The following is a 26166-nucleotide window of genomic DNA, read 5'->3' as shown; positions in this document are numbered from 1 at the left end:
TAACTCCTATCCAATCCACCACTGCAGCCAGACATTGCTCCAAGTTTTGCACAGCCTGTCACTGTACATCCAGTTGCCCCTACTCCTTACAAAAAATGGTGGTATCAGCCATCATCACACTCATGATTCTGTACTCTCTATCATGTGGTAATTTCTGCCAGCAATTTTGTTTAGTTACTTATTTACTAAACAAATGATGCTCAAGACATTTTAAAGTTGTACTCTGCTAGAACTGCATGACAAATGGTAGAAAATAATAAAATGTTTCCTTGTGGTCCCCCCCTCATAACACCTTAATTTTCAGAGACAATCTAATAATATTATGGTCAGTGGAAGTGAAGAAGAGCAGGAGGCCCGGAATGAGTAGCAGGTTGCACTCCCTGCCCCCATCCCTTTCCTTATATAGGTCACCTATCAGAGTAACCAAGGCTAGTTTGGCCCTTAAGCCTGAATCCAGACTGGATTGGTCTGAAGAAGCCAGTTTCCTCCATGAGTGTCTTCAGTGCTACTCTTACGTTTTCCCCGCAAATGAGTTGGGGCAACTTGATGATAATTATTCCATGCTGTTGGGTTCAAAGCCTGTTTCTTCCAAAGGGGTTGTGGCTCACTTCATCAGCTGCATAGAGTGGTTCATCCCAATTTAAATCTTACATCAGTCTAGCCTCTCTGTGCAGCTGATGAAGTGAGCCGCACCTCACAAAAGCTTATGATTTTTAATAAAAATTGTTAGTCAGAAAAGGTGCAGCCAGACCCCTCCAGATTGTCTGGAAAAAGGGAATGTGACTGGTTTTTTCCATATTCTTTCTTGGATCAATATCGTTTATTTATCCCTGTCTGATTCCTCAGTCTTGTTATCTAACAAAGTTTTGGTCTTTCCTGTCTAATCTTCATAGAAATTACGTGGGGACTACCAGTTAATAAAAAGAGAAAAAAAATCCTGTGTGCATGCCATATTGTCCCTGGAGGATTCCTTTTGGAAGGAGAGTTAGAAGCCTCTTGTTGTACGCTGCAAATTACTTACATGTAATAGAGTTTTGCTTCTGTTAGAGAAATCTCAGGTGGCAGGAACCTTCCATTCTCCCATGGAAATATTGGCTGAGTCCTACTTATCTCGAAGGGGTGAAGGTGCCAGAGGATACAAACTCCAGTGGTAGCCAGGCAAAATGCCTACTTGAGAAATAGAACTTCCTGTGTGTAATGCTCTACTCAGGAAGACCATCTCTGTGAGTTAAACATATCTGCTCATGGGAACATGAGTCTTAAACTGTTCAATTCCTTTTTGCTGGGTCAGCATCTCCACTAGTCTTCCATGCTGGTCTTGCCTCTCAACCTGCTACACTTTCGGACTCATTGTATTTGACTTTGTTTAGAGATTGTTTTTGATAACTAACCGCAGATCTGTCTTAAGCAAGATGATACGATCCTGATTAGTTATAACATCTATCTCGGCCTCAGCAGATTTTGTGGGGGTGTTGCTTTTTATAGGAGAAAATCGTATGCTTTACTTATTTGAAGCCCACGGGGTTTTGTCACATCAGTAATGAAGGGCAAAATTTGCCTATTTTTTCCCCCCCTAAATTGTGTCAAGTCTGAAAAGTTCTATGATGGGTTCAGGGTAAAATTCTTAACCATTTTTTTTAATTAAGAATTTTTTTTAACCATCTTCTACATTTCTTTTCATTGTCTTCAATAAAAGAAGTGAAAGTAGGAAATGCATAATGAAAAATGGTTCGTGTTCAGTATACAAAATTCCACATGGTTCTTATAATATACAAGTCAAAGCAAAAAATGTCTTTGGAGAAGTAGCATCCGACTGGACTTTTCAACATTTGCAAGAGATACGTAAGTCAATTCCTTGCTTAATAGCAAATTTATTTATTTATTTATTTTGTATGGCCACCCATCTTTAACACAACTCTGGTGGCTCATAACAATAAAACCATAACTATAAAATCATAAATCAGAAACCATAAAACCATAAAATCAAAAACTGAAAACAAACATCCTCATTCTATCTCAGTGCCTGGGTAAAATGCCAGGTTTTGATGGCCTTCTGAAAGGCTAAAAGAGTGGAGCCTGCCAAATCACTGGGGGAGAGGGTGTTCCATAAGTTAGGGGCAGCCATGGAAAAGGCACACTTTTGAGGCCCCACTAGATGGCAAGATTTCAGGGAAGGGACCTGGGGTGTGCCTACCCTATCCGATGTGGTAGGACTGGCAGATACTCTCAGGGAGACACGGTCCCACAAATAACCTGGTCCTGTGCCATGTAGGACTTTAAAGGTGATAACCAGCACCTTGAATTGCACCTGGAAGGAAACTGGGAGCCAGTGCAGCTCGCATAACAGATGTAACATGGGCGAACCTAGGAATGCCCAATACTGTATGTGCAGATCTTTTTGTTAACCTGATCAAAGTGATGTTAGACCATTATCTATCATATATTTAGGGCCCCAAAAATATTTAACAGTATGTGCTCTGGATTAGAGTACTGATGTCATGGTACCTCTTAACTCTGAAAATAATTGGCTTACTATAAGTCAGGTTGCTATGCCTTGGTTAGGTTCATAATTTAGTAACAGTACGGATGTGATGTTCAAAATAGTTCAAATTTATTTCTTGCTATGTCTCCTTAGAAGGATTTGATAGCAAGTGAATGGCAAAAGCTTTCTTTTGTTGTAATTGTGAAATGAAGTAGTTGATGCCACAGCATCCACAAAAGGTGTCTGTAAGGCAAGACCTGCCTCTCTGTATGGATGTCATATGCCCATTCAAATGGGACACGGTTTGCATTGCAATAGTCCATCCAAGATCTTGCCAATTTTTATTCCACTGCTTACAGTATATGCTGCTGGGATGATGCATGATAATTCATTCCTGGATATCTATGCACCCAGTTGTTCTAAAATTCTGAATGGGATTTAACTATGGATTTAAATGGGTTTTCTCTATGGATACCTGGAATAGGACTTGTGAAAAGTACTGGGCAGAACTACAGATAAAGTTATTTTATTTTAATTTATCCAATTTATATAGCTGCCCGTCTCATAACAAGTGACTTTGGGAAGCATACAATAAAGATAAAACAATTAATAAGTATCTAAAACAATTATCATCATTAAAAACATTAAAAACTACAAAAAACAAAGCTAAGACAAAGAAATAATAGGTGAAGGGATGTTAATAATAACGGAGCCACCTCCTAGTTCACCAGTCCCCTGGAGTCCCCAGGCCTGCTTCCATAACCAGGTCTTGAAGGACCTTTGGAAGCTCAGAAGTGATGGAGCCAGCCTCACCTCAGGGGGAAGAATATTCCACAACGTGGGTACCACAACAGAAAAGGCCTGCTGCCTACGGCCCACCAGATGTAGCTCCCTAGACAACAGAACTTGTAACATACCCTCTTTCCTGGATCTGGTGGGATGGGCAGATGTAATCGGGGAGAGGCGGTCCCTCAGGGAACAAAGTTGCTGGTATTGACCTTTAAAGCCCTACATCGATGTAGGGCTTTGAAGGCCAACACCAGCACCTTGCACTGGACCTGGAAACAAACTTGTAACCAGTGCAGCCTGCGAAGCAGAAGTGTAATGTGCATTCTGCCATAAACACACGTAACTGTTTCCACTGCTGCATTTTGCAATCTTTAAAATAAATAACATAATAAATATTTATTAAATATTTATTAAATAAATAAAATAAATAAAAATAAAACAAAAACTTTAAAATAAATAAAAAGATTTGTTGCAATGAATTTGGGCACTTTGTGTGGTTCTTAGGAATGATTGCTACAGATCCTGGGTTGCTTGCCTTAGTCATCGCCTCCTTTTCATCCAAAATGCATGTTTTCTGTCGCTGACAATAGATGATAAAATTGTATGCTAATTTCTGAAAGCTTACTAGCTCATTTCTCAATTCTAGTGAAACCTGGTCCTCCTTACATAATGCAAGTAGAAGGGATGAAGGAAGTGCTAAGAGTTTGCTGGAGAAGAAGTAAAAGTGACCAAATGAGTGATCCTCTTATATGCCAGATTCAGTACCAAGCCACGACAAAAAACATTTCAGTAAGTCAAATTTTAATTGATATACAGTAAGTTCTGATCAATCAGTTAAAAACAGAGTAAGAAGTTGTTCATGACATGCTTATACTAACTGCAAGCAGTTCCTTGGATGACGGCATTGAAAATGAAGCTCCCAAGTGCCCCAATTTCATTCCAAAGTGAGAATGAAGGTAGTGGTGTCCTGAACAAGCCAAATGAGGTAATGTATGTCCTCGCATCATTTTGCATCATAATATCTGACACAAGTGTATCATGATGAATGTGTTAGCATTTCTCTCCTTGCCCCCTCCTGATGCCTTTGAATGAAGGTCAACTCTACTCAAATATTAGAAGAGGAGACATTCATTGTTTAGCATTTGTGGTTGCCCTGATATGACAATATGCTTGTGGTAGTAAACTGGAAACTAAAATATCATAGAATGTAAAGGTTGGAACTGACCGTGGAATTATCTAGTCTATCTGTCTGCCCAGTGCAGGAATTCACTATTACAGCGTCCCCAAGAGATGGCCATCCAGCCTCTATTCAAATACCTTTAGGAAATTTTTCCTGATGTCCAACTGAAATCTACTTCCTTTTAATTTAGATCCATTTTTTCTTATCCTGTCTCCTGGAATAACTCTGAATAATTCTTTCATGTCTTCTACATAATAGTGCTTGAGAGACTTGAAGACAGCTGTCATGTCTGCCTGCAGTCTTCTCTTCCCCAAGCTGAATACTGTGTCCCCATTGCCTCCAACTGATTCTCATCATGGTTGATCTTCTCTGGGCATGTTACAGTTTATCAGTGTCCTTCCTAAAATGTGGTGCCCAGAACCAGACCCAGTATTCTGAGAGTTGTGTGATTAGAGCAAAATAGAGAGAAGTAGTAACTTCTCTTGATCTTGATACTATTCTTCCTGTTTATGTAGCCTAGGATTGCATGTGTTGTTGGGTTTTTTTGCAGCTGAATCACAACATTGCCTCATGTTTAGCTTGTGATCTTCCAAGGCATTCAGATTTTTTTTCTTAGTACTACTGCCCAGTATATTCCCTCCCATACCTATACTAAGGCCTTTAATTTTCCTATCCAAATGTAGGACTTATCCCTGCTGAAATTCATCTTGCTGGCTTTTGCTCCATATTCTGGCTTGTAAAGATCCTCCTAAATCTTGATATTGTCCTCTATTTGTTATTCACCTTACCACTGTGTCATCTGCAAATTTGATCATCGTATTTTCTGAACCATTACCCAGATCATTTGTACACATGTCAACTATTACATGGTCTAGAGTAGAGCCTTGCAGTTCCTTCCAGTTTGATGCACACCCTGCATATTTGTTAGGCATGATTGTTAACCAGCTCTGTATCCATTTAACGGTAGCACAATCCAGCTGACATCTCATCATCTTCTCTACTAAATCTTATGGGAACTTTGCAGAATGCTTTGCTAAAATCAATGTGCACTATAACCACTGCATTTCCATTATCAGTTAAAGTGGTTACTCTGTCATAAAAAGGAAACCAAGTTAATTTAATAATAATAATAATAATAATAATAATAATAATAATAATAATAATTTAGAGACCACCTGACTCCAGAACAATTGGGGGGAGGGGGTTGATAATTGGCAAATCCATGCTACTCCTGCCAAACAACACATTCTTTTTTAGATACTTACAATTGGACTGTTTAATTATCAGTTCCACAGTTTTGCCAAGCACCAGCATCAAAATGACAAGTTGTGTTCTCTTTCCCCACTCTTTTTGAAGATAGGAACAACATTTGCCTTTCTCCAGTCTTCTGGTACTATGTCCATCCTCCATGATTTCTCAAAGATCATACAAAGGATCTCTGAAATGATATTCACAAGCTTCTTCAAAACTCCTGGATGAAATTGGTCTGGTCCTGGACCCTGCTTACTTTGGGTTGCCACTCCCTGCTTTTATCTGTTTGTTTGCTTAATTCCATTTGAACACATTTCCCTTTGGTGAGAAAACCAAAGCAGAATAGCAGTTGAGGTACGTTGCCTTCTCCCCATCAACTGTTACAAACCAACTGTCCCTTTCTAGCAATGTATTCACCTCTTCCTTTTTCTTCTTTTATCAATGATAGAGCCAAGATAGTTCTTTTTGTTGCTTTTATATTCCCTTGCAAACCTAAGTTCCTTTTGCACTTTAGGCCTTCTGCAGATATTAGTCATTTACTGACTCATCTTCTTGGTGATTTCAACCATTTTCTGTAATATCCTTTTTAACTTTAGCTCAGCTGAAAGCTTCCTAGGCATCCACAACTATTTCCTAAGTTGCAGTCATTTTTTTTTCTCATTGGTATATGATTAAACTTCCAATATGTTATTTTCGATCCTCCTGTTCTCACTGTGACCTGAAGATTTCTGTCTATGGGATCCTGCCTAGTACTTTATGTGCCATCAAATTCATGTTAATTCTTAGTGACCACATATATAGATTTTTTCTTGGATGATCTGTCCACCCCCTGGTCTTTCTCGTCTTCCAGTAGTGTACCCATTGCCTCTACATTTGAGTCCATCCACCTTGCTGCTGGTTGTCCTCTTCTTATCTTTTCTTATTGAAATAGGCTCTCCTGAATGTTACTGCTTGCTTGATTTTTATTTATTTACAAAGTCTGTATGCCATGTCAACTCTAGTGAAATCTAGTGTGGATGTGTGACTGTGCTCCAGTTTCTCTGTAGCATGTTGAACCCTAAAATAATATAGTCATTTCTTCCCACAGCTTTTACCATTACAACCAAATCTTTCACATTGGTTAAGATAAGATTATGGAGAGCTGATCTCCTTGTGTTTTCTTTAACCATCTGAAAAATAAAGCTTTGCACTTTCATCACTTGCTATGCCATTCCTCCTTCCCATTTTTTGGCCTTCAGTCTATCCCAGCCCAACACCTATTGTGAGGATATGACTTATTTATTTATTTATTAAATGTATAAGGCCACCCAACTCAATATTGACTGCAATGTGAATGAGATTCTTTATATAATTCACAGGCTATTAAGTTGATAAAATCATGAGCCAAATCTTATATTATAAAGATTAGTTCAAAAATGGGCTTTCTGTCTGAAGGCTGACAAGCTAAAGAGCGGTGTGACATATAAGAGAGTCATGATCTTAGAGAATGGAGGCAGATCATGTAGAGAACCACTGAACAAAAATGCAATTCCTTTATATTTTCTTGATGATTGAGAGGATGGCTGTTGGGAGAAGGACATTCCAGTGAAATGTGGAAATGATAGAAAATGAATACAAGTAGCTTTAGAATTAAATTATTGATATGGAGAAGATGATTAAAAGGTAAGTAAAAGAGAAGATAGGAATGAAATATTTGTGCTGAATGTTATAGAATAAAGAAAGGTAATTTGAGTAATTGGAAACAGGAAAAAATAGTATTGGGAATAAATAATAACTTTGGAGTAGAGTTTGAAAATAAATTAATGGGAATAAAATATTGAGAAAATTTATTTTGGTTAGTCATCACAAGCCACCCAAGCCTGGATGTCAATTGCAGTCCAAAAGTGTTTATGTCTCTATATTTTGGACAAGAGAGCCAAGTTGGTGTAGTGGTTAAGGCCCCTGGCTAGAAACTGGGAGACTGTGAGTTCTAGTTCTGCCTTAAGCACAAAGCCAGCTGTGTGACCTTGGGCCAGTCACTCAGCCCTAGGAAGAAGGCAGTGGCAAACCACTTCCGAAAAACCTTGCCAAGAAAACGGCAAGAACTTGTCCGGGCAGTCTGTAATGACTGTATTACTCAATTTGCGATCAAATTTGATTCATATGTAACTAGAGTAGAGATCTCTTTAATGGAGTGTAGTATACAGAACAGTGAAAAAGTTGCAAATGAAAGTTCCTGCGTTTTCCCCAATTTAAACAACCCAATGAGTTCAAACCCCCTCCCTTTCTCAGGCATGCAGCCCCCGTCTTTGTGTCAGTCAGTTCAGTTCCATGCAGATGTCTTCAATGGCACGGCAGCTTGACCTTGGATACCAGAGATAGTCCAAACAAGATGTGTTCACACTCCTGTCATGTTCCCCCTCCCAATTCTACTGACCCACAAGTCCCAACATGTGTTAACTCCATTCATGCATGCGAATCCAGTCAGATGTTCTGGGAACATTTGATCAGGGAGCATGACGCAGTCTCCGAGAATCAGACATGATTGAACAGATTTTAAAAAATGGGGTGGGGGGGACAAAGCTGTCCATAATGTTTGTACACTATGACAAATGACAAGGAAGAGTTTCATTTCTTCTCATTCAGGGTAAGAAGACACCCCACCCCCCATTCACTGGCAATTGTCTTCATATACAGTAAACACAATATTTTTTATTCCCATCTGGACTGAGTTTTCATCATCTGAAAAGATGATATGTCTAGGGAAATATGGATGTATGATAACCCTAATCTACAACTTTTCATTTATCCTTTTTACCATGGTTATTGAGACAATCCCATTTATTTTTAGGCATATATTGACATCCAGTTGGAAAAATATAGAAGAAATAAATGTTCAAATCTCACTGGCCTATGGAGTTTTACAAATTATACAGTTGTTGTTCGGTGCAAGCTTAATGAGTCAATATACTGGAGTGAATGGAGCAACAAAGCTACAAACAGTACAGAAGAACAAGGTAGGCAAAAACAGCTAAGTTTGGCATAGAGGTTTAATTTGCAGATTTAAAAATGTTTAGTCATGGTTAATAAAAGAACTATAAACTTTCTTTAAAAAGCCACATAAATAATGACACATACATTGTTTCTGCAACACTTATACAGGGAACTTATTTAGTTTAGTTGGGTCTTAGAAGAAGAAAAATATAAATAGTACAAGTGGCTCTTGTTCTTTGCAAGTGTATGTTCCAGCTAAAAATGGAATTGTGAGGTTATGTTCTAGAGTAGTATTTCTCAACCATGGCAACTTTAAGAGAGGTGGACTTCAACTCCCAGAATTCCCCAGCCAGCAAGTGGGTCATCTGCTTCTCCCATGAGCACTTCTTCCCAGCTGTATTTCTCTACTGCAGGGCTTCTCAACCAGGGTTCCGTGTAGCCTGAGGGTTCTGTGAGATGTCATTAGGGGTTCCCTGGGAGATCATGATTTATTTAAAGAATTATTTCAAATTTAGGCAACTTCACATTAAAGAGGTAAGTTTCATTATTTTTAGTTTAAGAACACTGTTAATGCATATATACAGGCTACACATGAAATGAATATAATTTGTAACTTCTGGCCTATATTTGAGCCTGAATATGCAGGGGTTCCCTGAGGCCTGAAAAATATTTTAAGGGTTCTTCCAGGGTCAAAAGGTTGAGAAAGGCTGCTTTAAAGCAACTTGTTTGGCTGGTGATAGAGGCAGCTCTGTCTCAACCAGCAGAGGAGCATAGAGATGACCTGGGAGAAGGTATGCAGAGACCATTAGCAAAATATGGGCTCAGTATGGGAAAACAAGAAAGCATGAGTGGCCCTGCCTTGATTCTTCTTGGTATGAAAGGAAGTGAAGGGGAGACACTGCCAGTTTTCAAGATTCTGTTTCTGTAGCCTGTATCAATAAAGTAGAGTTCTAGTATTTTTTGTGGTGTCTTTTTTCCTGACCTGGCCTACCTTGAAGGGCTGACATAGATCTTGAAAGGAAGCCTTGCTCATTTTTAACATGTATTGCATGGATGGCAGAGCTTTGATGGTATGGTTGCAGTTGATACCTTTAATCTCTTTTAATTGGATTAAGTATTTCCAGCTATTCAGTCATGATGCCCTGACATATCCAATTACTAGAATACAGCTGAAACTGCCCATCTGGGAAGGACAACAAAGAACTGGGTGTCACTGAGTTCTTGTTAAGTCCAGGGTCTGTTTGCTGCTAGAGAAGACTAACCATTAATTAACCTACAAGAGGACAGTAGTAGTCTTAGTGATCAGTAAGAATAGGATGTTAATGCATTTTGTTTTCATATTTTAAAATTCTGTTTCATTTGTTTTTAACAGCTCCTTTGAAAGTAGATTTATGGAGAGTAATTGAAACTTTTCATCCTAATGGAAACAGAAGTGTGCATCTTTTGTGGGAGGTAAACAAACATTAGAACATTTAAAGATTCCAGTTTCTTTTTTATGAATGTACTGGTTATAACTCAGTAGATTTTAATAGCTATATATGTAAAAGCTTTAAAATTCAAAATCTTGTTTCTCCCCCTGCCTGGATTGACTTTTCCAGTGAAAGTGTAATTTATATCCATTGACTTTGGAAAAGGACTGAATTTAAGTTTCTTATGCTAAATTCCTTTCAACAAGTTATTAGTTTTTTCAAGAATCAAGAATGGTTTTTGAGAAGTATTGTCTAAGAGGTCATTCGTTACACATATAAATGTACAGCTTTTTTCTTTTTGCTGAGAAACAGGAAAAATACAGATCATATATATGGTTTCCAAGGTTCTTCACTGTACCTTGAAGTCTGATATCAGAAGTTGAGGAATCCTGGCTATTACAATTTCTTAAAATGAAATGCTGATATTTACGGCATCATGTTTTAGGCTAAAACCTAAGATAAAATTGTGTTCAAATAAAAATAAGTTTAAAAAGATCACACACTGATTAATGTTGTTTAGAGATTATACAGCTTTTCTACAATTGCTGATGAGAATATACAGGATGGCTACTAGTCCTAGAAGCTGGTGAAACTGTGGTTGTATGAAGTAATATACCTCTGAGACCCATACAAGTGGGCATAATTGGAAAAGCTCTTCAAGTAGCTGCAGAAGCTGACTCTTTGCGAACGGGCATAAGATTCTGGTGCTTTGCATAATTCTTCCAAAGGAAGCTTTCATGGGATCTAAATTGAGTTCCTAAAGGCATTGGAGGAAAAAAAAAACATGTTTGCCTTTTAATTTCTACTGCTTAACTATTCAGGTTTTAACAGTTCTGTTATTTTACTATTTAAATGTGTTTTAATCATTTACACATTTTTATGGTGCAAAATTACCTGAGACTGTGAATAACTATAACTCTGTAGCTAACACCAGAATATTTCTTGAGTGTCTCCTTTACTACTGTGTGTATTATTCATGCATTAGGTTTTGAGGAGTCCAGTCTTATACAAGTTTAATCATTTGTCTTCTTAATTGCTACCATGAACTGGCCAGGAAAGTAAAGAATTCCCATCTTCAGGAATAATAGTTGGCTGTACAGTAAAGTACATCACAGAAAACAATGCTACTTTTGAAAAGAAGTACAATCAGAATGAGCCTGTAATTCTGAGCCTGACGGGGGAAGCCTATGAAATCGGTGTTACTGCTCATAACAGTGCTGGAGATTCTCCTGAAGCTACTATTAGAATTCCATCAATACGTGAAGAAAGAATGGGTACGTTTATGCAAGTACACACACAACACACACAACTACCCACAGACTTAGAAAGGGTTTGTTTTTTGTTTTTTGTTTATGCTGTATACTGCATTACTACTTACTGGCCAAAGAGCAAATATTGGTGCTTCATTGCAGTGCATCTGAGAGAGAGAGAGGTTGGAAGGGCTTGCTAAATACATAGATTCTTATCCGAGAAGAATATTATCAAACAACTTTGCTTCTACAGTTACATATGCTATAGTAAGAAACTTCCTCCAGCTCTGAGATCAGATCATAAGGTAGCTTATGAAAGAAGAAATAACAACTGGTCTTTGGGCCTTTTGTTAGATGAATATGGCCTTTAAGCTTTCTTGCATAGATTTAAATATATATATAAGCAAAGACAGGTGAGAAAAAAGTTGTGTAGTATAAATCAGGGTGTGGGCAAAATTCAGGAATGTATGTATGTATGTGTGTTATATAACAGCCAGTTTGGTGTGGTGGTTAAGGCACCAGGCTAGAGACCGGGAGACCAGGAGTTCTAGTCCTGCCTTGGGCACAAAGCCAGCTGGGTGACCTTGGGCCAGTCACACACACTCAGCTCTAGGAAGGAGGCAAGGGCAAACCACTTCTGAAAAACCTTGCCAAGAACTGCAGGGGACTAGCTCAGGCAGTTGCTAGGAGTCAACAATGACTCGAAAGCACCAAAAATCAAATCAAATCAAATGTGCATACTTTATGTATTTATTTATTTACCAGGGCTTCTATGCCACTCCTGTAGAAAGGTGTGGTGGTAATTATCTCAGGGGAACTCTAGATGTAATAGGCTTATGCAGAGTTTGGCACTTTGTAAAAAGAGATCTACAGCTTAGTTAAAGGATGCAATACAGGATTTGATTTCTTTAGTCAAATAATTAGCTGTAGGTGTACATGTTTAGCATGTAGATGTACATGTTTACATGCTATACATGTTTAGCATGTAAAAAGTCTCTTTGAATTGTAATTGTTTCAGTGGATATGAGCAACATTGTACCAGGGGTGGGGGAAAACAAAAAAGGCAAGTACAGTTCTAAAACAGAAGTATTGTTTCCAAATCATGAGATATAATAGTTCTATTCTCATCTGCAACATCACTTTGAAGTGATTATGTGAACGATCTGGGTGGCAAAGGTTAGCTTTCTTGAGAAAGGACACTGTCTCTAATATCTGTAAATGTTTCGCCTGTGTAAATCCACCTCCTGGACTAGAGTCTTTTGCCAGTTTTGCCCTATTCCTTTTCTTTTGGACCAAAACTTTTCTTCCTGTCAGTATGTCAGTATTTTATCTGCTAGTTGTAGGCCATTCTTTATATCCCAATGACATTATTACATTCATTTTTTTAAAACCCATCCTTTATATCTCAAAACCCTACCTCCAAATCTTTCATTCCTATCTGAAGTGTCTACGTGATAGTTAATTCACTTATTTGAGCTCCTTGCTACTGGGTTGGCATCTGCCCAGATAGAGAATTCATCTCATTGAAGCCAGAATTTGTATTAGAAATATTTTTTCTTTTCTTACAGGATGACGAGGAATGGTGCTTTACACTTTTTAGCAACTAAGAATACTTTACTTTTATGCCCAAGTCTACCCCACACCTTTTTTTCCTTTGGTTGGTACTTGTTCACTGTTACATTCCCTGTGTAGGACAAAAAGTCTGCTGGTCTCACTAGACCAGTGTTTCTCAACCTTGGCATCTTTAAGACATGTGGACTTCAACTCCCAGAGGCTGGCTGGCTGGCTGGGGAATTCTTGAAGTCCAAGCACCTTAAAGTTGCCAAGGTTGAGAAACACTGCACTAGAGTATCTTCATAGCAGTATGGACTCTAGTACATCCTTCTGGCTAAATGAGGAGTAAATGTACCCCATTTAGTTTTGCAAATCACGTATGCCCTTCAGTTGATGCTTCCCCATTAGTGTGATAGAGAGTGTGCTCTTTCAGCGAGGCCAGCTTGCTATTTTCCTATTATCATGGTGACCACACCACAAAAGATGGTTGCTTATCTGGAGTTGATAGTTGCTTATCTGGAGTTGAAGTTCTTCTGATAATCATCTTACCCCTCTTCCTCAAGAAGCATGAGATAGTTGCTGTCCCTCTTGATATCTTTTCAGTTGTTCCTTCCTGTGTCGTTAGAAAGAACTTGGCTTTCTGCAGGGTTTGCAAAAGATGTTTCATTTGGGAGGAGGTTGGAGCAAGTCTAGTTCTCTGATTAATGTTCAAGGAATATCTGCTGCTGTTTTGTGTGTCTCAGTGTTATGGCCCACAAAACCTCAAGGAAAAAGATCACTTACAAATTTGTCTCTGTTCCTGCTTACCAGTGAACAGTTGAATGGCCAATCAATTTGCATTGAGTACTAAAGCTGTAAAATGGCTAATAGAAACTTGTGTCTTGAAAACTTGTACCTGAGAGATATGCCTTAGCTTAAAGGCCTCATTTGGGAGATTAGCTAAATTGAAGTTTTTTGCATTTCCAGTTCTTGCCTTTGGGACTGTTGTCAACACCAGGATTTGGCATAAATTCTGTGTTTCCTTCCCATTAGATAAGTGCAGTCTTGAATATTTAGAGAAAGGAATGTCCCAGTGAGACACTTCCCTGTAATCTGAACATTTCACTATTATTTACTGTTTATTTTTGCACCCTGTATTGACAATATGTAGGTATTCCAGTTTAAGTTGCTACATATTCTGTCAGGAAATACGTGAAACCCTTTCTCAATATTTTTAAATATATATTACCATGCTATAGTTTTCTGTTTCGTTTTGCTGTAAATCATTACTGCCAAGCACTGCCAGTTGCTATCATTGCTTAAATTGCTGACATCTATTTTACCTGGTTAACATAGACAATTATTCTCTTAGAACATCAAAGAATTGCTAGTCTGAAGGCTTCTGCTTTAAAAGAGGAAATGTTTTTGACGTGGGATTCAACAGGTTCAGAAATAAATGGTTATATTATAGAATGGTTTGATGAACTGGAGAGAGACCCATACAAGCGATCTTGGCATAGAATAACAAATATCACAGAATGGATTTCCCCTAAAGGTATGTTTTTAAGGCTAATCACATACTTAGTGGCTCTAAGTATTGTCTTTTTAACTACAGTATTTTTCAATTATGTCCTATCTCCCCTCCCTATTTTTCTTTTTTTAAAGATGGACATTACATTGAGAGATTTATTTGGGAATTAGCAATATACATACATATCCATTGTGGTATTCATTTTTAGAGTAAGCAACTTTAGGACAAGCACAGAAAAGGAGTAAGAAATACTAAGCCAAAGAAGTTAAAGGCAAGAGATAATTAAAATAAATATAGCTAAGTCTAGTTTACACCAATGTCATCCACTGTGCCTCTCCATATTTGCAAACCATCCTTGTTTTCACTGTGTCCTTCCTCTGCCTTATACCTTGCCTTTTGTTCTTTAAATTCTTGCTAATCTTTTCTTGAGGCTTTTGTCAACTGCAACCACAACTTTCTCTGTTTCCCCTTTCCCCTTGACCAGTGGACTGCTTTGCAATTCAGTCCTCACTCAACTTCTTTCTTTGACCAACCATCTGAATGTACTTTCATGTTGTTTGCTCCTATTTTCATTCAGTCCCACATTCATTTATCATTTGTATAGTCTTGTCCCCATTGCTGTTTTACCTCATGCATACAGTATCATAACTCCCCATTCCTACTTCATTCAACTTCCTTTTACATTCAACTTGCTGCAAGTGGGTGGAAGCACACTCTTATACACAACTAATTTTGCTTCTTTTGATAAACATTCATTCTTCATAGCAGACCACATGGTACCCACTATCTTTCTACCACCACTGACACATCTTAAGATTCCTCCATGACTCCATCCATTTCCCCAGCTTTACTCAACATTTGGGGTCATGGTGGCTCAGTGGTTAAGACGCTGAGTCAGAGGACCATTAAGCTCAGCAGCTCGGCAGTGAAACCCGAGAGCACAAACCGCATGACAGAGTGAGCTCCCTCAACTTGTCCCAGCTCCTGCTAACCTAGCAGTTCGAAAGCATGTAAATGCAAGTAGATAAATAGGTACCACTTTGGTGGGAAAATAACAGGGACCTGAAAGAAGTCCCCTCAGGTGTCCTGATGTCACCGGCAAATCCTTTCAAGACAGAAGTGCCTTGGGAGGTGCTTCTGACACACACAAAAAAACCCCTCAACATTTTACCACAGTACTCATTCATACACTTGCTCTAGTTGGTCACCATTTATGTAGTTCTTGTGTATCTCTGTGCTTGGTGTTATTTATGGAGATCTCTTGTTACTTAAGCAAAGGAGAATGCTTTTAGAACTTTGAAGTTTTCCAGAGTAATCCACCCTGAGTTGTTGTACGCTTTGAAAAAGTATCATTATTGTGATGAGCACAGAATGCATTTTATATAATAAGGCATGATGATATCCACTTGCCCGGCTACAAATAATATATATAATCAGTTTAATCATTTCTGCATCTTAGGGCAAATTCATTTTATTGTACATTTATTGATGCTTCAGTGTTTGTCTATGAGTCACAGTCTCTCAAATATTTTAGAAAGGGGGATTTAAATTCTAGAATGAAAGAAAGCAGCATCACTAAACTTGTGATCTGTGGCAGTATACTTTCTTCCTCTCTTGCCTAATAGGCAAGAGATTTCCTTTTCTATCTGCTTTCTTTGCCAGTCTCTCTTAAATGTGTAGAATTTGACTAGATTGTCCTCCATTGCCGCTTAAGTTGAGTTATGCAATTCAGTATGGACACAACATTTTTGGCATAAAGGAAAGGCTGTTTTCAATGTTCTGCTTTGTGTAATTATGTTCTGCTCTCCTGCCAAGATAGTTCTGCAGTTCCAAAAGTGCTCTTAAAAATCAATCAAAAACAGAAGAATTCTCTGAGCCTTTTGATAGTCGCTTTGGCTTGGGATTCACTTTCCTCAATGGGCATTGGACTTAATTATTTCCAGGGGAAAGATGAGGCAAGCATCTTCTCACACTGTTGTTGATCCTTCAGAAGCTGACAGCAGAAGCTTTTGACCTGGTTTTGTCCCAGTTTTAAATGCTTTTAATTTAATAGCAGCTACTTTGGAAGGCTTTTTGTGCTTTAAAGATTTTAGCCTTCCTTATATCATTTATGTGATTTCTGCTTATATGTTGTTTGGTGCTTTGGGAACAGCAAGTTATGGAAAACACTATATACATGAGATAAATGCATATTCATATGCATAATATGCATAAAATTAGTAAGAAGATAAAGATAGTCCCAAATGTAGCAGTCTAGTTTAGGAGTAGACTGCACAACTTCCTTCCTGGAAACTGCTTGTTCATCTTGATTCAGACTGCAAACTGTAGTGCCATCCAGTCCAGCAGGGAAAAGCATTGCCCATGCTAGATTGGTATGTTAATTTATCTGGGTGGCAGATGTAATTCAGAGGCAAAGTGTAACAGAGTTGGGCAGGGGCATCTGCAGGAGGGGTCAAGAATTTCCCAAGATGGTGGTTGCAACTGCATGATTGAAGCTCCTCCCCTTTCTTACACGCTATGGTGCATGGTATGGGACATGTAAAAAAGGCCAAGGCTTTAATTACACAGTCATAGCTGCCACCTTGATTCTTTTACCCCCGCCCCCCATGGATGTCCCCTGGATTTGGGAATATTTATTAAGTACAGCACAAAGGTAAAATCCTTACCAAGAGTTTGAAGCCTTCATTCTCATGTTTTATTTTTCTGCCTTTTTTGGCAGTGTAGCATATAAGTAGCATTTAGTAGGATTCTTGCTAACAACTTTGAAAGAAAGGTAATATTCTATTACTTTTGTTTTCTTCCAGGAATCTTTAAACTCTTTAGATGCTATCATTTTTCAGTCTACCCTTTGCATAAAGGTGAAATAAAAATGCCGAGTTCCACCAGTATCTACTTTCATGAAGGAAGTACGTATAAACAGTGGTCCTGGACTGATATGGACTGAATTCATTACAGCTTTAGCTAAGTAGCTTCATGGAACATACATTATTCAGCAGAAATGTCTTTTTTCAATTTATAATAAGGAATTAACTAATACAAAGGAAGTCTGAACTTGCTTACCTCTTTGAAACTACTGGAGGATTACTGGGCAATCAAAGCTTTGGTAGGCGATAGCATCCAAAATAAATTGTTATCTCCATCATATATGAGACCTACCTGTCACATTTCAGTACCAACCACCTATAGGCAAGAATTCTCCCCAAAGCCCTGACATTTTAGTCTCTCTTTTCATAGATATTAGTAATATCTTCCTGGGCCAGTGGCCCATCTTGTTCGGTTTATATGTGGTACATGCCATTTCCAAAGTATCAAAACTCCTTCCGTGATCCACATAGCCATTTCTTGTTGGAAGAGCTATTTGCTAATCAGCTGCTGTGATGTTTTGAAACTGTTAAAGTTACTCTGTATGATTTAGTCCCATCTATAGGTCCTAAAGCGGAAGTGGAAAATCCTGGTAAAAATGATGCCATCATAAAATGGGAAGAAATTCCAAAATCAGCAAGAAATGGTGTGATTATTAACTATACTATATTTTATGAAGCAGAAGATGGAAAACAATTGGGTATGTATACAAGCATGAAACAAAAGAAGAGCTGTTGCCAGTGCTTTAACTTCAGAGGTATGCTTCCTTAGTCTGAGGTAGCCTTTATTTAAACTTGGTTCCAACTGCTTTAAAATCTCTTTTCTTTATACACACACACACACACACTAACCCTAACACTGTTCTAGAGGTGGAATTCTACTCTGCTCTCTCGTCTCTACCAAACATGATGCAGAAGAGGCTGTACACCTACCCAATTAGAAAAGATCATAGCCTGGAGTAATTTGAGTCAGCCTCCTCCAGTTCTTTTTGGTCTTACATTCTTTGCTTCTTTAATATATTTTCTGTTTTCTTTGGTTTCCTAAACTTTCTCTAAAGCTTGTAGGAAAGGTGTTACATAAGGATGGTCCTAGTTTGCTCTAAATGAAAATTTGAGGATTTCTGCTGAAAAATACCCGACCTTATAATAATGGCAGCATACAATAATTTCAGCATACTTTACAGTTGTTGCATTATTTTACCCTGTTGGTTGGCTGCTGCTTCCAAGGGCTGCCCAGTAAAAAATAATTATAGGAGGCTGCCATTAGTCAAGATGAATGCTTTTGATACCCAAGTCTGTTCAAAATTGTAGGTTTCAGATGGCTCACAGCATTTATAATAAATGCAATATGGTTGCATGTTATCAATGAGTGGAGCAGAAAGGGAGAACCATTCTAAACCATTTCTTCAAACAGACGTTGTATCACAAGCTGGATCTTTCTCAGTCTTGGATAAAGCAGACATTAGGTTAATTTTAAAGAACAGAGGAAGAATAAAGGCTGTCATTGGCTCCTAGTGAGGATGTTGCTATGTTGGAGTTGAATAAGGACCACTCAATCAGTTTAATCAGTAGGTTATTGACTCTACTAGTGTTTGACAGGGTGGTAGCCATTTTATGTAGTTTTTTATTCTGTAGCATGTATCAGGAAAACTGAGCTTTGCATTCCCATTCTGGAGCATCAGGAAAAGGACCTTTCAGGTGCCCATACGGTGATGGTGAGATGGTTTTGGAGCAACAACAATCCACTCAAACTGCCACTCCCCACAAAATGAAAACAAACAACTAGCCACCCCATCCATGAGACGGTTACTGCGGGGAAAAATCCCAAGGAGTTTGAAGGGGAAGACAATTCTACCCCAGCTCCCTTTCCCTAGCTGCTATGTACCTGAAAATTGCAAGGGTCTACAAATAGATCCGCATGCAGATCTACAAATAGCACAGGCAATCTCAGATGTATTTTAAAGCAGAATCAGCAAGGTGGTCTGGATTTTGTCATATATGAAAATCAGAGAGGTTGTAAAGGAAGAAGGACCAAGCCACTTTCCAAGGGCCTGTGAGCAGAATGCTAGATCAGCTGAATCTGAAAATGGACCACTTACAAGCTCTGCAGAGCTTCAGATTAGAAAGGTTAGACATATCATAGCTGGGCCGGATAGAGATAAGCTCGTTGTCAAATTCAGATAATGGTGCAGAAGTGCAGAGTTAATGCTGAGTAATGCAGCACTGTGTGAAAGTGCCTCAATTGTAGCTTTGCTCAATCACACTTCCATCTTTGAAGTCAGCAAATCAGAAAATCACACAGGCAATTGTATTTATATTTCTGAATCCCTTTGCTGCTATCTAGTGGCTGCCTGGATTTTTCAGTCCAGATCTGGTAGCCCTAACAAACCACTTCTGAAAAGTGATCCAGTAGTTGAATGACAAGAAGCTGACTAGTTCTAAATGATGATTTTGTGGAACTATCTTATCTTGCAATGCCTATTGGGAAATAAAATAGCCCTGGGAAAATCATCTCAGTCAGCCTGAGGGGCTGCCATTGAACATGCTCTGTTCAGTACAAAGGCAGGATATAAATAAAATCAATTTTTTAAAAAAATGGGGTGTGGGGGGGTTCCATCTTCCAATTGGATATCATGGTAGATTGGCTGAAGGGATGGCAGTTGTGAACATCCTGCTCCAATGCAAACTCAATCGGATATTACTCACACTACTTATGTGCTGACAATATGCTTTTCTAACCTGTCCTCTGGACAAATGCCTGAGCTGCTCTTTCCAATAGTTGTGAAGCCAGAAGCTATGCCTCACACCTGTTGATTAACTCTGTGCTTAAGAGCTGTTCAGACATGTTTCAGAGAGTGGTGGTAAAAAGAAAGAAAAGTGGAAGGCAGAGAAAGGAAATGGCCTGTAGAAAGAGTTTATAGAAATAGTTGATAGTTCCCCTCCTTTTATTATAAGTCACTTAGAGTCTGAAGTGGCATAAAAGCACTTGGATGGATGGATGGATGGATGGATGAATGAATGAATGAATGAATGAATGAATGAATGAATGAATGAATGAATGATGAAAGAGGCTTGAAGGAATGGCAGATGTTCTATGCTGGATGAGATTACCATTTAACCTTCAGTTTATGTCTTAATAGAAGAAACTGTGGATGGCGGTGTCCTGCAGTACCAACTTAAATCCTTGCAACCCAACACCAGGTACAGAGCTCTGATTAGGGCAAACACCATCGTTGGAGGAGAAGTTGGAAAAGAAACTTACTTTGTGACTAAGCTATTTAGTAAGTTATTCAAGACAAAAGCTTTTCTCTTCATATATCATTTTCTCTTAAGACATTTTTGTGCTGTTTTTAACCAAAAAGAACCCAGTGACTTCTAGATGAGTGAAAATGAGACCGTGCTAATCTTCTAGCCTACAGTTGAAAAAGACACAGTGCTAGAGCTATAGAAAATACAGAAAATCCTTTCCTTTCCATCCACCAGCCACCTGGATTTTTTCAGCTCAGATCTGGTAGCGCTTCACTATAGGCAATGGAGAAAGATAAGAAAAATATTAAACAGCAGCATTTCTTAATGTGTTGCTTCTTAATGAGCTCTAAAGAAGAGTAGTTAAAATTGTTTTAGTCATGATAACCAGCTGGAATAGTTTAAAGTAAGGAGGATCCGAAAACTGCTGAATCTTTAGCTCAGCTATTAGCATGGACATGTTCTTCTCTCTTTCTTGGCTGCACCCTCGTGGAATGAGTCCCACTGATTTCATTGACCCCTAGGAATGAAATGCCACTAGGAACCCTTGACCTAAAATATTTGGAATTTGACATTTTAACTTCCTTGCCCTTCTTCCCTGCTCCTCTAGGTATAACAGACATTGTCCTTATAACTATCTTCACTGGAATATTCATGTCATGCCTATTAATTATTGGACTCTTATGGGCTCTAAAACGTCAAACGTAAGTCTTTTTTTTTAAATGATTCGAAATAAAATGTCAGTGATCAATAATGTTGTCCAGGTTGATGCAAGTTCTTGTTTTGGCTAGTACATAACCACAGTCTCCAGCAGTTCAAGGCTGTTGGCCTTTTTTAAACTTTTCCTCCAGGAGGATTCATCTGTGAAGGCGCTGAGATTGTTTTTCCCATATCTCACTTTGTGAAGTGTTCAGGTACAGGCAAAGAGATTGGACTGTGAGTCGCAGCACTCCTTGTCACATAACCTCAGTTGGATCCAGCAATTTAAGCAGTGGACACTGCTTAAATTGCTGGGTCCAACTGGGGTTACATGACAAGGCTTGTTGCAACTCACAGTCCAACCTCCTTTCTGGTACCTTTGCCTTTCCCCCTTTCATTAGTTACATGAAGCTCCTCCATAACACAATCTAAAGTTTTCATTATTCTCCAGATTGCTGCAGCCTTCAGTTGAAGGACCTTTGGATGATGCAATTCTTTATATTTCCCAAGCGTATCATTCATATGTCTATCCTGGTAAGGGGGCACAACAGCTTCCCTTGCCCAAGGATTGGGTTCCACGGTCTCACAGGTTATATACAACACAGTTTTAGTAGCTAGCTTTAAGCAGGCACCAGGAGAAGTATCTCCCTCCATATCCACTGGCACACTGCCCTGAAATTGTTGGAACATCTTAAAAATGTTAGGCAACTGCATACATTTTCCCCACACCTAAACAACAACTGTATATATTCTGTATCAAGCAGGGAATACCGGTACCTAAAGTTCCCTCAGAATCATCTCAACTCTCCAAATATTTCAATAGTTCCAAGTGCCAAAATATATCTCAAAATATTTCCATCTCAAAAGAAAAATTCCCCAAAGCAAAAATCCATTTCTCAGCCTGTGCAATGTTCTTTACCCCCTGATGGTAACTGCCCACACTCTCCACCATCCTTGGGAGGGGAAAAGTTGCCTGTTTTCCCTCTCTTTAGAGTAGCTTGTTTTATCTGCCTTGGAGTCCTTCACGGAAAGACTTGTTTCTAAGTAGACATGTGTATTATTGGAGTGTAACTTACTCTACTATTACATGTCTGAAAAATGAGCCACTAGAATAGGAAGACAGAGGTCCTATCCTTATTTATTTATTTAATTTTATCCCGACTTTATTACTTTTTTTTATAAATAACTCAAGGTGGTGAACAGACCTGTTACTCCTTCCTCCTCCTCTTTTCCCCACAACAACAACCCTGTGAGGTGGGTTGGGCTGAGAGTGAGTGGCCCAAGGTCACCCAGCTGGCTTTCAGGCCTAAGGAGGGACTAGAACTCTCAGTCTCCTGGTTTCTAGCCCATTGCCTTAACCACTAGACCAAACTGGCTCTCTATAATGCATGAGTTTTTACAACCTAATAATGTAATGGTAAAATAGATAAATGAATCAGCGGTTCTAGAAAATGAAGGGAAAGAGCTTCTTTTAACTTAAGGAAGGGGACCTTTCCTGAGATGTCATCAAATGTATTGGAGAACATAAATCGCTTTGCCTTTGTTTTTTTCAGGATAAAAAGAATTTGCTGGCCTGAGATACCACATCCTGTAATACCAAGTTGTCATGCTGCATCTCAGGTAAGGACTGATTTTTGCTGAGCAACCAGGTTATGAGAAAATGACTGTGATGGCCCAGAATTTTCCCCAGTCCTAATGCAACTTGAATCACCTAGTGGTTATGGAGAAGAAGAATATAGCAGCCATGGACTTTGCTTTGTCAGACTTTCTCCAACTCTGAAAGCTTAGATTCACTACTATTGGGGGTAATCTTATAATTAAAAAAAAGTGTAATTTTGCATAGCAAAAATAGCTAAGTGACTTAGCTGTAAATGATGAGCCTCCCAATTCATTTTTTGCCATAACTTTCATAGTCTGTTAGCCAGAAAAGTCCCCTTTCAGCCCTTGGGATGTGTAGCAGCAGCCACCATTTCTGGGTAGCAGTGGCCATGAGATTGGATCCTTTGAGGAAATAGCCTCTAGCCATTGCATTAGTTATCCTGGGTGATGCTGCCATCTCCCATTCTTTCTCTCCCTTGCCTTTCCTCTGTAAATGCAACTTGTCTCTGGACTCAAAGAGTGAGTTTGCAGTATTCTCTGTTCTGGCCACTGTAGCTAAATTGCGTCCTGAAGCTGGTGAGCACATGAATGAACGACCATATTAAATAAGCAATTAGAAGGCAGAGGGACTGGCTGATAGAACCTAACAAAGGTTTGTTTGCCTGATTGAATGAAGAAGCAATGGCTCATAGGGTGGACAAGCAACCGTATGAGTAGCTACTCTTCTTTCTGCTTTTGCCACATCCATCTGGAAAATGACAGCAGTAGAATAGTCTGTTTTCTTTTTTTTCATCTACATCTTGCTTGATGAAGGTTCCTTCCATTCCTCTCAACCAAGCTGGTACTCATCAGGCCATTCTCTCAGTAGCTGGTTGTTGCTGGTTAGTGACCTGCAAGTATGTAAAGGTAACAAGAACCCTTGTTCTCCTTGTCAATTGTCTCTGAAGGACAGGAAATGAAGGACAGGAAAAGACAGGTATGCAGCGAGCACTGCCCATCCTTCCAGAGAGGAACAGTTAGCCCTGTTGCTTCTGAGAGCAATCTATAGGACACAAATGGCAGCTTAGGCCTCTGGTAGATGGAGAGCGTCATGTCTGATACAGTTCCTCTGCAAACAATGGTCTGAACAGTTCTGAAAATTAAATTAGGACCTTTGCTTTTTTGTTTGTTTGTTTTGATATTTATTTAATGCATATTTTATAACTGCAGAGTTCAATTAAGATACTGCATGTAACACATGGAAGGTTCACTGATAGTTGGGTTCACATAAATTTGGCAGACAAGATATTATTCAAGACATTTACGTTGCATGTTAATGCACAGTTTAGATACTTAACTAAAATTGAAAATAATGAAGTTAAATTTTCACTAGTAAAGGAAGCTTAAATTCTTAGTCAGAATCTGCATTTTTCCCATCTCCAACAGAAAATCATATTGGGGAATTCAACTTCTGAGGATGACATCAATATTTTGAGAACAAATACTTGCAGTGAGAATGAGTTACCATTGCTGAATCCTGAAAACTGCTTCAAACAAGGAAATATTACTGCAAAAATTGTGGTCGCTGGTCAAGGTACCTTTTGCAGTGGAGAATACAAAGCTCTAGAATGTTTTCTTCCAATATCATCTTTGAAGGATGACTCCAAGAATCAAACACTTCCAGCTGTGAAACAGGATTCCAAAAGTTATATAAATGAAGAAATGCAACATCAGGTAAATTCAAAGAAGTTAACTGAATTTAATCCATATTTGAAAAACTCAGTTTGTACAAGAGAGTTCCTGGATTGTGAGAATGTCAAACAAAATGCAAAAGAAACTGAAACCCAGCCTGCTCCCTTGGCCTGTTGTATACCACATAGTGCTGGACATCCTTATGTAGCACTGGAATCAGTTAAATTGTTCTCGAAGTATTAATGGCAAAATACTTTTAAAAAGTCGTGCGGGGCATCCTTTGCTGAATGACCACTTGTCGCAGCTGCTGTTTTACTAAATAGTGACCATGTAAGAACTGCATGTTTTTTCAACTATTGCTAGATGGTTGATACATTTTGTTCCAGGCTTGATTATTAGGAAATGTAAAAAACCCACATCAGGGCGTCCTGTTTCTTGCTTGCTCTGTTTCCTAATAAAACATAATGATAAGCTGAATGGAAAAAGTGGACTAAGAAACTTTAGATATAGAATAAAATGCAGCATCATTATGAGTTGAATAGTATTTGTATGTCCTTACATTCTGTTGTATTTAACCCTTGCTTACCTGACCAAAAGAGCTGAAAACACACTTCTCCCAGTTAACCTATCATTTCAAGGTATTATCTTTGTTGAATATGCTCTTGTCGCAGGTACAGTCACAGGCATGCCTTGTTAAAATCTTTGTCTCACTATTCTAGTCTAGTAATCACAGATCTCAAGTATGTCATGCCTGGAGGGGAACATGAAGTCATATAATTGTCAATCAAAATTAAATTGAATTTGTTATGAAGGTTGGTATAAAGGTGATGTATAAATAAATGTAAATATATGAAGGCTTTGTATATTCAATGGTTGAAAATATTGTCAATCTAGCAAAAAGTTTGAGAGTAGAAGGGCCACTATAAAAAGATTTTTAACATTCTTTAAAGAGTTCATATGCTATATAATGTCAAAGTTCAAGATTTCTTTGGTGAAAGTTGCTTTTATTAATGCCATGATACTTTGAATAGGTGGTTCTCAAAAGCTATATTGTGCCAATCTATCTGTATGTTGAACTATTTCATAATCTACCCAGTGTTAAAATGAACTAGATTTTCTTGGAAAAGATTAGAAGAAAAAACTTCAAATGGTTGTGATGAAGTGAAAGGGGTATTAGAAGCTGTGAAGAAAGTGTTGCGTTTACAGCCAAGAGACTATCATCATATCTTGCCAAGAAGACCTTGTGTTGTTTTCAGCTTGTCAAAGCACTTCCTTATTTTGCACATTGCTTACTGCACTGCTAGATGTATTTAATATCAGGTTCTGTTAAGAGCTTTAAAATCTAGAGAATTGTGACCATGTGATAAATTTGCCTTTGTTCCTGATATGAGGAGAAAAGGATAGGATCTGAATTCGCCATCCCACAGAAGCTGATTGCACAAAGCATTGCAGAAATGTTCTATGTGGCAAGTAATACCCTTGCCATGTGCCAAGGAGAGATTCATGTACTATTTTAGATTACATACCCATCATTTTTTGTTGAGCACAAAAATGCTAGTTTTGACCAGATGTGTTTCATCTTTTTTCTCCTTTGACTGATGTTGAGGGACTAATTGGGCCCCTTCCTTATGG

At 38.5% G+C, this 26166-nt stretch overlaps 1 protein-coding gene across 1 annotated transcript; it reads left to right on the top strand.

The window, feature by feature from the left end:
- Positions 1-3711: 3711 nt before the first annotated feature.
- IL31RA (interleukin 31 receptor A) lies at positions 3712-25919 on the top strand. Its single transcript, XM_063295649.1, is given in 12 exon segments — positions 3712-4060; positions 8533-8698; positions 10048-10127; positions 11199-11418; positions 14300-14482; positions 17263-17364; positions 17874-18020; positions 20460-20600; positions 21176-21269; positions 22818-22884; positions 24289-24627; positions 24629-25919. Coding segments are annotated over 12 exon segments (1839 nt in total). The 5' UTR covers positions 3712-3874; the 3' UTR covers positions 24743-25919.
- The last annotated feature ends 247 nt before the right edge of the window (positions 25920-26166 follow it).

Source organism: Candoia aspera, chromosome 2 (genome assembly GCF_035149785.1).
Source record: "Candoia aspera isolate rCanAsp1 chromosome 2, rCanAsp1.hap2, whole genome shotgun sequence".
Classification (NCBI taxonomy): domain Eukaryota; kingdom Metazoa; phylum Chordata; class Lepidosauria; order Squamata; family Boidae; genus Candoia; species Candoia aspera.
The sequence above is the reverse complement of the archived record's forward strand: the minus strand, read 5'-3'. Positions and strand labels throughout refer to the sequence as shown.